This window comes from Belonocnema kinseyi, chromosome 7, assembly GCF_010883055.1.
Source record: "Belonocnema kinseyi isolate 2016_QV_RU_SX_M_011 chromosome 7, B_treatae_v1, whole genome shotgun sequence".
Classification (NCBI taxonomy): Eukaryota; Metazoa; Arthropoda; class Insecta; order Hymenoptera; family Cynipidae; genus Belonocnema; species Belonocnema kinseyi.
Window position 1 is genome coordinate 137877171 of NC_046663.1, and position 12331 is coordinate 137889501.

Sequence of the window (12331 nt, forward strand, 5' to 3'; positions counted from 1 at the left end):
TTCGATTTTCAATCGGTCCAATAATGATGAATAGTATGCTCCGGTTATGGTTTTAACTTTTTCAAGATAGTCCACGAATATTATGCCATGTGCATCCCAAAATATGGAGGCAATAACCTTTCCGACCCATTGTTGCGTTTTTGGACGCTTCGGAGCACTTTGGCCTGGTGGAACCCACTGCTTTGCCTGTTGCGTTGACTCAGGAGTGTAGTAGTGGATCCAGGTTTCATCAATGGTTATGAATCGGCGCAAAAACTCGGTCGGCTTACGCAAAAATAATGCCAAATTCTGCTGGGAAGTTGTCACACGAATTCGTTGTTGGTCCACTGTGAGCAAACGCGGCACCCATCGCGCGCAGAGCTTCTTCATGCCCAAAACTGAATGCACGATATTGCCCACACGTTCCAATGATATGCCTGCAGCATTAGCTACCTCTCTCAATTTCACTTAGGGATCTTTCAACATCATATCATCGATTTTTTCGACATTTTCTGGTGTAGTGACCTCTTTTGGACGCCCAGATCGTTCAGCCTCAACTGTGCTCGTACGGCCAAAACGAAACTCGGTAAACCACTTATGAATCGTTCCAATCGACGGTGCAGAATCCGGGTAATACTTATCCAGCTTGGCCTTGGTCTCGGATATGGTTTTCTTGCGAAGATAATAGTGTTTGATCAAAACTCGAAACTCAGATTTTTCCATTTTAAAAAAAAAACTCGGAGGTTAGTCGCTTCTCAGTGCTGTAACTTGTAAATGCGTAAACACAAATGGCTGAAGTTTTGACAGGCGTCATTTGAAGGATCAAGCTCGACGAAATGGTTCACATTAGTAAATACTTATGCCATCTTTTAGAATTTTCTGGTACTTATCAGACTGCCTAGTACTGTTTAACCAAAAACTTGTTAGTCAAAACTTGATGCAGTTTCTACAGTGCGACTATTTCCAGCTCTATGTATTTGCACTTATGATGGTAAAAATGCAAGTAAGTCAATCAATTCACCTCGAATCAAGGAGTCTTTTCTATTCTTGTATGAGCTTCTAATTATGTTAATGGACAAATTGTACTATGAATAACCCTTTTATTAAATTAAATTCAAGCCATTTTAAATAATTATACGGTGCTAGAAAATGTATTTAATATTTTATAAATCATTGTATCAGTTTAAAGATATTAATTGGACAATTGCTTAGAACATTAAATTAGACATTTTTTAATTTTTGAACTTTTAATTTAAAAAATTAAAACATTTACGTAATTGTTACCCTTAAAAAGCTTCCTCTATGAGCAAGCAAGAAAAGCTAGACAGTTTGAATTGGAAAATAGTAATATCTGTCGTTACATTTGTGTGCTTTCTTCTTGCACAAGTGACCACATCGATAGGAATTGTAAAAATAATAAACGTTTGCTATGATGTATTTTGTTTAATGTTAAAAATAATAATTTCAGATGTACATCGAGGAGGGTAAACTGAAAGTAGATATTCAGACTAAAGATTACCCAAAAGCAATTTTGGACAATTTTGATGAAACCTTCAACGATGGTAAATGGCATCAAGTAGTACTGACCATTGCTAAGAACTCACTAATTTTAACTGTCGACGGTCGGCCAATGAAGACCTCGCGTCTTTTAGAGATGGTAACTGGTAGTGATTATTATATCGGTGGTATGAAATTAGGAGAAACTGGCGGAATGACTAACTATCGTGGATTCGTCGGGTGCATGAGAATGATAAGTGTTGATGGGAATTACAAACTACCAACTGATTGGAAGGACGATGAATATTCAGATAAGAACGATATAGTAATTGATGCTTGTCAAATGGTGGATCGATGTAACCCAAATCCTTGCAAGCATTCTGGAATCTGTCGTCAGAATTCTAATGAATTCTTCTGTGATTGTGCTAACACTGGTTATGCTGGTGCTGTATGTCACACTTGTAAGTAAAATATGCTATTTTTATGAGTCCATAATACCAGACAATCGTTTTGAACTAAACTAATAGCCACTGAATTTACAGCATTGAATCCTCTATCTTGCGAAGCGTATAAAAATATAAATTCTGTAAATCAAAGAGCCGAAGTTAAAATTGATGTGGATGGAAGTGGACCTCTTCGACCTTTTCCTGTAACTTGTGAATTTTATGCTGATGGACGTGTGCTAACTGTATTGCATCACGGTAATGAGCTCCCTACGCCTGTAGATGCTTTTGAAGAACCTGGTAGTTTTTTACAAGATGTAAACTATGACGCGGATCTCGATCAGATTGAAGCTTTGCTAAACCGATCAGCGACCTGTAGACAAAGAATTAATTACGCTTGCAAACACTCCCGCATATTTAATACACCTGGTAAGTAACCACTACACCTGCTAAGTAACCACTTAAGACTGTGAAAATAATTTAAGAATAATACGATGGTATAAATGAATTTTCGATTTGGCAAAATCAGGAAGTCACTTACCTCGTATCATGCGAATTGAAAGCGTGAGTAACTATAAACTGTTATAAAATTTGTTTGGTAACAGGTGCACAATCTCTGAGATAGAACTTTGCAATACACATTTTCCGTTATAGAATCTTCTATTATGTTTACTTAGAGGTCAAGCCTCATGATTTGGACACATCTATAGGTAAAAAATGACATTATATTGTATAGGCTAACTGTTTATAATCGGATTCTTCCTATGCACAGCGGAGCAAAAAAGTGTATTTGGATAATTTAATTTTCAGACCATAATTTTCATCGCATTTGCAAATTTGTTGTATGTAAATTAAAGTGTAATAAATTCCGCATCGTTACACAGAGCATTTTTTGAGAAACATTCTTTAGTTTTTTGTACTGTAAAATGCTTGATTTTTTATTGTTTTTCTCCCATGCTAATGATAATTATACAACATAAAAAAATAACTTGTCTAAACTTTTAGGATAAAAATTAATTAATTACTTTAAATAGTAGATTTCACCGGTTATCACTCAAGACAAAGATTCTAGCTGGTGTCCACCTTTCTCACAATGCGTCAATTTGTTACATTCTCGTCATAGAAGGTATTAGATTTGTGTAAAATTTGACAATCCTCCTCCTTCCCTTTGTCAAATTTCCACGTTTTGAGAACCTCTGAATCCGAAAAACAGGTTTTTACGAATGTGTATGCATTTTTGTCTCTGAGCACGATAACTTTTTAAAAAATTAGTCTATTAGAGTGGCCTTTGGTAGACTCTTTTAGTGTCAACCAATGAATGTCAAGTTTGTTAGCCAGCCACTTTGTATAAAAATCCAAGAAGCTAGAGCATTTTCAACATTTTTGTGACCACTTTTTTCCAAGAGTTAAAAATTCTATATACAGTCATTCGTAGTAAGAAAGTCGAACAGTTTATCCTTACGACTTTCTTTGATACAGTGATTTTTATTGCAAAAGAAAATAATAAAAAATAAAAAATTCGATTTTGCCGTCAAACTATGCAAGATACGAAAAAATATGAATGTACAAAAATAATGCACCCAAAAAAGATCGGCAAATTAATTATTGATCACTTTTTCTAGGACACGTAGTTGTTGTTTTATTCGTAAAAAAACAACATTTAAATTGAATGGAAATTTTGGACAAATCAAACATGCCACAAAAAATATTTAGCAATAGTTTTTCCACTAAAAATAGCAACATACTTGGTATTAATCATTTTTTGATAGGACTTATAATTTTTTTATTTAAATCGAAATAACATTAAAAATAATAGTTTTTTTTTAAACCGACACCAGGTTCGAAAAAACTAATAGACGAACCTTTATCTACTAGTTTTTTATCCAAAAAATCTACAAATTTTCAAATAATAATTTGGAGATAAAAAGATTATATTTTCTTTATTCGTAAAAAATAAGTTTAAAAATAAATAAATTAAATTTTTTGGAAATCGACACGGGAGACGAAAAGAAGAAAATACAATACATTTAGTATAAAATTTTTGAATGTAATGTAGAAATGTTCACATTTTGGACAATATCGAGTGCGAAGCACGAGACACTTGATGAGAAAATATTCGTTAAAGCCGAAGTAGCTTTAACAAAAGAGAATTCGCAGTGTACCAAATTACAGCTGTCAGTGCTTTGTCCTTTATTTTTAAAAAGTCTGTTCGCAAAGGTAGTGTAAATATATTATCGATGGCGAAGAGCGAGAAGCAACAGTCGCGCGCCCTAGGCCCGCTCAAACTTACGAGCGCAGGGTGTGATGAGAATGTGTACGCGCAGCGTGCATTTTTTTAGAATACGAGGGTGCCAGTTTCGTTTCTGCTCCACATTGAGTGAATCCGCCTGGGAAATAAAAAATCTTGCATTTACATGGAAGGCCTGGACAAATGTATAAAACGCGGGCACATTTTTAGAATAAAATTTAAAAATTCCACCGAATATTCGGAGTCATACATGTTCTAGTGTTCAATAAATCCAGTTGATTTTGGAGAGTTTCTCCGTTTCAGAAAATGAATATTTTCTTACGAAATATTTATTTCTCAAGCATGATTTCGATTGAATTTCACTTCAGGTAAGTCCGTTTATTCGTACAATTATGCTGCATACACATCAAAAAAAGTACTTAATTTAAGTCGAAAATTCGGCTTATTTTAAGGTGTCACAAAAAGAAGCATAGTCAATCTGAAATTAGGAATTAAATCTGAACATTAAATTAAGGGAATTAGATTCCTCAAAATCAGGTTGTGACTATTTGAAATTCAGGAAGGCATACCCTGAAATTCAGGTATGTTCGCTCTTCAATTGAGAATATATGTATACTGAAAGCTAGTATAATCTTAAGTTAATCAACTATCCTATCTGAAATTAAGGGTGATATTCTAACTAAAAACTAGAAATTTATCACGCCTTACCGGCACTCCTCAGCTGTTCCTATATAACAGTGATTCATTTTAGAAAATATACTAGTTGGGTTCAAACTTGTAAGAAAATACAGGAAAAATAGAAAAAACGGTATATTGGGGGCAGGTGCGATCCAAAATCTTCAGACAAATGCGTTCCGTGATGTGTTGAAAGGGCGCTCACGTCGCGAAGTAAAAAGTTTGGTAATAATTTAATTATTTTCATGGGTTTAATAATCCAAATATTGGCTAACAACTGGAACTGATTTTGCTGCAGCACTTTTTTAAATCCGTGAATCCTTTATTTTAGGTGAAGAAAGCCTTACAGGTTATTTCAAGTTGCCTTCAACCTACTTTCCGAACTGACTATTAAAATTTAGGAGCATACTTTACTTTATTCCAGTAGAAAAATGCTGATTTCCTATTTAAGATAAGTCAGTGCTTTATTCAAGATAGTTTGCACATTTAAATTCAGGTACTTCCTTAATTCAAGTCAAATCCGAAATTAAGTCGAATATAACTTTAAGTATTTATTTTTACTGTGTAGTCTCGTCCTCTAGATTAATTGTAGTTGTTGAAAGCATCAGATTTGCGATTTTAATATCCACTTTATTTATAAGTTTGTACATTAGGGATTGAGAACGCTCGACGCAAAATCACATGTCGTTTCCCGTAGTGGGCGATTATAGAATTTAGCGAATACATTTGAATTAGCAGTCCAACCTGCTGCTTTGCGAATAATTTCTACAATTACTCCCTTTCGAGCTGCTGCCGAGGTAGAGGCATCTCTAGTGCTGTACCCTGTAAAAATTTTCGTGTCAATTCCACTTTTATTCAGAATCTCTTTTAGCCAACGACTAATTGTTTGCGAAGTAGCTGCACGGTGTGGTTTTTTAAACGTTAATAATAAAGTATCGGTGTTTAACGGGCGTATATCTTTTGTTCGATGAAAGTACTCCTTGAGTACACTTGCAACACACAAACCAGGTGGATCCTCAAAGAAAGGAAATCCTAGGATTGGCTTTGCTAGACCAATACCCGATGTTTTAATTCTATCTTTAATAATAATTCTAACCGAATCGTCTTTTATTTGAATGTTTCCTATCTTAATCTTTGAAAGTGACTAAACACGCTGTGCCGTGGCTAATGCGATAAGGATAGAAAGTTTCTTAGTTACGTTTTCGAAACTAAGCTCCGCATTTGGCCAGAGTTTCGAGACAAAACTTAAAACTGGCTGCTGGTCCCAAATATCGTTACATTTCGCGTTTTGGTATTTTAAAACTGATAGCCCCTGAAAGAATTTCTTTAATCGCGCATCGTTGCCTAAATCCTCTATTAAAGTTAGTGACAATGCCGACCTATAATTATTTAATGTGCCGTGTGTTTTTATTCCCTCTGATAATTTAGTCAAAAAACTCCAAACTTCTGAGACAGATGCGCTAAACATAGAGAGTTCGTTTTCTCTGCGAAATTTCCACTAAACTCTGATAGGCTTATCTCACTGTTGTAATGTGCCATCAGATAGCGAAGCCAAAACCAAAATCATCCACTAAAAGTGATTTGAACAGTTGGAACCAAGATTGAGTTGGCCAGAAAGGAACCACTAGAACCCCATGAGCCTTGTCTGCTATTATTTTGCGCAAAGATTTCAAAGTGAGAAAAAACGGAGGAAAGGCATAAAATTTATAAGAAGCCTAGTTCAAAGTAAATGCATCTATTGCAAACGCTTCTGGACCTTGCGTCCAGGATACAAACCGTACACATTTTTTATTATTATTTGAAGCAAACAAATCAATTTGGAAAAAACCGAAAGCTTTTTGAATTTCTATGAATCCCTCGAAGGATTTTTCCCATTCTGTTTCACTTGGCAGTACTCGGGACTCTTTGTCTGCAATGGAGTTATCACATGATTTGATGTAGTAAGCAAAAATCCATAATTGTCGCTCTTCACACCACTGCCGAATCTCCTTGGAAAATTTTGTAAGCTTAGGTTACTGAATTCTACCCATTCTATTAATATAAGCAATGGCAGTTGTGTTGTCTATTCTCAATAGCACTTCGCATGAACTCAAATCTTTTGCAAAACATTCGAGCCCATAGAAAGCAGCTAGAAATTCTAACGAATTAATATGCAGTTTTTGCTGCTCTAAATTCCACCAACCATGTGCTGTCACACCATTGCAGACTGTTCCCCAACCTGTTAAAGACGAATCAGTAAAAACCTCGAGCTTGTAACGTAACGTTCTAATAGGGTTATTAATAGTCATAACGTTTTTTATCCACCATTTTATGTCACCCAAGATACTAGGAGGCAGTGCCATCCTCTTTTCAAAGTTTTCATTCGTGGACTGTAAAGCTAGGTATTTTTCTCGTTCCAGGTTTTTAGTATACAAGCTACCATATTAAACGGCTGGACGGGCTGCTAACAAAATGCCAATAAATTGAGCTAATTCCCTGATTTTACAAGAGGATTTTTGACTGATTTCTGTTGCCCAATCTAAAATCATTTTCATTTTTTCCTCAGTTAATTCAATAGTCATTTTTCTTGTGTCCTATATAAAACCTAAAAATTTCACCTTTCTAAGTGGTTCAAGGTTACATTAATTAACATTTAGCAAGAAACCCAAACTTTCTAACCTTTCTCGCATTATATTAATGTTCTTCAAACACTCATCTTTCGTTTTCCCCATTAGACAAAAATTATTAGACAAAAATCTAGATAAACTGCTGATAAAAGGGATTTAGATCTGCGGTCTTGGACAAACTGCTAAGAGTTTTGCTGTCTTCCAATTTAAAATGATAAGCTACAGTACATTCATTTAAATTTTTTAAGTTCAAAATAAACCTTTTTTGACCATCAGGTTTGTCTACCAAAAAATAGGAGGAATTAAAGTGTCCATTGAGAGAAGTACATTCTGATCTGGCTCCCTTTTCAATTAAATCGTTTACAGATTTTTTATAATTTAGCTATTTGCTCCTGGTGAGGAATAGAAACAAATGGAATTTTCTAACCTAAAATACTTCGGAGTATAAAATGATCTGACGTAATAAATTTCCAGTTTCCAAGAAAATCTCTTAAACGACCTGCTGGCCTACTTACGTTATTTAACGACGGGGCTGGTAATTTTTGGGTTGTTGTTGAGATGGGTACTTCTGCCCTCCCTGTTGATTTGGCCTGAAGCCCTTGAAGCCAACTCGCTTGAGAGGGGTTTTCCAGTTTGAATTACCGGTCTGTCTTCTAAAATTATCAGCATTTGATGCATCCTTTTCAACTTCAGACTGTCGTACCCTACTAACCGATTTGGTTGTTTTCACGAATTCTTTACTCGTCTTTTCCAGCGCCTTAGCCTTTTTGAAGCGTTCCGAGAAGTCTTCTCTGAACAACTGATCATCCACTGCACAATCAATAGCCACACTTTTCACTCGTCTTTTCCAGCGCCTTAGCCATTTTGAAGCGTTCCGAGAAGTCTTCTCTGAACAACTGATCATGCACTGCACAATCAATAGCCGCACATTTCACAAGAGGGTCATGTGAATCGATACTACCAATTACAGTGATTCACCTTGTGATTGACATAGTGTGGTGCAGTTCTGCTAATATTCTCCCCGAATCTCCTAGAAGACTTATTAAGGACTCAGTGTCCACCTCCTTTCGGCTCAATAATTCATCAAGGCATAAGGCAATCTCATTCATACCAGCACTCAGTAGATTCTGCGAAGCCACATGGAAACTGTCCTTTTTAAGGGAAATGCCTTTTGCCAACTCTTTAATCTCTCGGTTGAGATTGGGGGCCTTGAGCATTGTGAAGTTAGCTGCCGTCAGATCTTTCTATTCAAGGTCTTTTTTATCCTCTTTGGGAATGCCAGATTTTAAAATGTTAGACCATTTCTCCACAATCGTCGTATGGAATTCTGGCCCAAATTTTTTGGTTAACTCTTTACCAAGTAGTTCAAGAGTTTCTGGTCTCGGTTCAATCTCATTATCCATCGAACGGGTTTTGTCCTCATCTGACTTTACTCTTTCGACAGACTCGGATTACGAATTAGAGTTCACAGGTTCTTCTGAAGATGATCTAGACAGATTCCTACGTGAGACTACTGAAATGGATCTGGATCTGGAACGACTGTGGCGCCTGTCACGCGTGAACGTGATCGTGAATGTGACGCACCTCTATTTGGATAACACTCTCCGTTGTACCGATCCCGCCTTGAACGAGAGTTGCGATATTCATAATCCCTTTGACGATGCTTCGATCTACGCTCCGTCTTATTAATCTTCTTTTTCAGTTGTCTTAGCTCCGCTGGCACTGCAGCAATATCACACTCGCGGGATTTATACGATTTACCAGGGTCACAGTTTTCGCTACTACCGACATTCATTTTGAAACACTTTATTCCGACCGAAATTTATAAAGAAAACCGTCTACGCACTTACGAGCTAGATCGCACATCTTGATGATATTTATCACGCTGCCGAAAGCTTGAAAATAAGGCGGAAAATTCACGTTTTTTCATAAAAATCGAAAGAAAACGCTTTGATTAGTGTTTTAAGCCTAAATGTAAGTACATCTGTGTCAAAAATCTAGCAAAATTATTTATATCTATACGGAAAGGTGATGAACGACAAAAATTGTACAAAAATGTTAGGTGTTACATGTACTTTACAACATCTTCAACTTCAACAGTACATTTGTTGCGAAGATCATTTTAACGACCAGTAAATATTGTGATTTTGAATAAAAAATATAAAATCTGCATTTTTTTGAAAACATAAAACTTGTAATCGACTGATTTTCAACGGTGTTATATATACGAGCTGCCGGGTTGTATGTGAGATCTAATCTTACGCAAAAACAATTCGTTTTTCAAGTAACATGTATTATAAAATAATTTATCTATAAAATTAATTATAAATCTTATAATGATAAATTTTATTAAAGTATTTATAAAGGCATTTATAAAATCGATCAAAGGATTTATGAAAAAAGTTAGGCTAGGTTTTCTAGATGCAATATTGTATATATGACAATATGTTACGATTCGCCTAAAGTAATTATTATTCTAAATTATTAAATTGAATAAATAAAAATAAATGTTGTAAAGGGTTAACGTCATTGATCCCATTCACTTTTTTGCGTTTACTCGTTGAGTCCTAAAAACACTGAAAATAGAACACTTCGCAAAAAAAATCTCTGATCATAATTGTAATTACTTTTGGAAAATTATTCGAACTGGCTTTAACGTATCCCGGCATACTGATAATCCATAAAAATTAACTCTCTTAGCTCAAAACAGCTGATGATTAATTATTTGGATCATTGTTATCAAATTGAGCATGTATTTTCTTTAGCTTTGGCGGCGTTTGGCGCCACACCACGTGTTTCAAGCAATGAGGGTGCTACATTTTTGTTTAGAAAATCGATTCCCGTTGATATTTTGTCACTTTTTAATCAATTTTATATATATATATATATATATATATAATTAAAAATTTGACGTAAGGACAACCGCAGGATTTCGCCGGGAGCGGGTGCTAATCTGGAAAATTGCACCCGCTCCCAGCGAAATCGCGGTAAAATTTCAGCCACAACCACGTCTCACGATCGTGAGATGGGTGGTTACAGTCTATAACGGAATGAATACGACGATCCAGCAAAAGCCTCGTGCACCCTAAGAACACGGAGCGACCCAAGGACAACCGACTTCTGTATTTTTCCGGCAAGTGTTCTAGCAATATTGTTGACACGCAGGGATGTATTTTAGGCCATTAGCGAGTGAAAGCTTGGCGCCTCCAAGAACGTTGATAATAAGGACGGTTAGTTTAACAGAATATTCCGGGTACAATCGTTGCAACTCCATTATAAGGTCTCGATACCTCTCTTTCTTTTCATTCTCCTTAGCTATGATGTTTTTGTCAGCTGGTGCCGAAAATTCAATCACGAACATGGTTCGCGAGCAAGAGAAACAATTGTCGAGAATATAAAGTTCCAGTATATGCGGCAATTCCCATTCTCGACAATTGACTCGATTTCCGTAGGAGCATTTAGAGGAGCGATAATAAGGTTAATACCGAAAGAGTGACAGAGATGGTAATAAAGCACTCTTAGTGCCGCATTGTGCCTTTGAATGTAGGTCGTTCCCGCGTGAGTTGGACAACTAGATAGTATGTGAGCTAAATGCTCGGGGTGTGCATGGCACGCCCTGCATCTATCATCAGGAATTTCTTGGCTCAAAATGTGGCGACGGTATGTTAAGGTGGAAATGACACCGTCTTTGCATGAAAAAATGAAACCCTCTGTACCAGACTTCAATCCAGGCGATTTAAGGAAAGCAAACGTTAGCTCACAAGACATTGACTGATCCTTCACATTTCTGTGCAAGATACCGTGTATCCTCTTATCGAGGAGCTGTTCACGAAAGTTTTCTCTTGTGCTTTCTTAATCTGGGCTTTCAGGAGTGATTACTCTGGATAGATAAGATTTGATGCATTTTGCTCACCCCTAATACTGAAGTTAAGTCCGAGTGCTTCAGCAGCTTCCTCCGCTGCTTTGTACAGAAACACTCCTTTGTCCACTTCTTCGTGATTCCTGACCTTTCTAAGAAGAGGGTCTCTTCCATTTGCAACTCTATGTGCTGTACCCACTTAAGATGCATGCTTTTGTTCACGTGCATAACCTTTCTTGTCCCGATACCAATAAATCTGAGCTGGTTCTTCGTCCATGGAACGTTTTTATAAAATAGGAACGTTCTTCGTCCAAATGAATGGAATCCTACCGGGACGGCAAGCATGTTCGTTGCAGATACTTTGTTCCTCGCCGACAGTTCAGAAGACCAAATCTGCTAGATGAGACGTTTGTATCTGCTTCGGAGAGTATCCTTTATAGATGTCACATCCTGAATGCGGCTCTGTGGCACGCCCAGGTATGTATAAGTCTCTTAAGCGCAAAGGTGTCGTACAGCGCTTCTATCAACGATCTCAGGATCTTCAGGGATGCCATTAAGGTTTCCTTGCTTCAAATAAATCTTGGCGCATTTGTCTAACCCAAATTCTATTCCAATTTCCTTAGTATATCGTTCGACAATCTCTAGAGCTAGATGTAGTTGCTCTTTGTTTTTAGCATAGATTATTAGGATCGTCTATGTAAAATACATGAGTGACCTTGTACTTTCGATCTGCAGGTTTGCCGGACAAGTACCCGTCGGAATGGCGTCTAAATGACAGATGATAAGTCCATGGGACGTCGAATCGAAACTTTCCGATAATCAATACAGGCCATCGATAGGTCACGCTGGTAGAATGCTGCATCTTTGCAGGTACATCTATAGATGAGCAGGTTCTCCCGACATCCCGCTACGCCTTTCTTTGAGCCTTGCTGTTCTAACTGGAGGGTCTTGGAAGAGTCGAGATGGGTCAGAGAGGAACTGTTATTTTCTCCGACCCACCTCTCCCTCCGCTCTAGAATTCTCT

General features: G+C 36.8%; 1 protein-coding gene across 6 annotated transcripts in view; it reads left to right on the plus strand.

Moving 5' to 3' along the window:
- Positions 1 to 12331, plus strand: part of LOC117177231 (neurexin-4) — a 217714-nt gene that overhangs the window by 157923 nt on the left and 47460 nt on the right. For all 6 annotated transcript variants that reach the window (XM_033367795.1, XM_033367796.1, XM_033367793.1 and 3 more), the window contains 2 exons: positions 1448 to 1937; positions 2019 to 2348. In XM_033367795.1, the coding sequence (XP_033223686.1) occupies positions 1448 to 1937; positions 2019 to 2348 (820 nt within the window). The remainder of the gene's footprint in view (positions 1 to 1447; positions 1938 to 2018; positions 2349 to 12331) is intronic.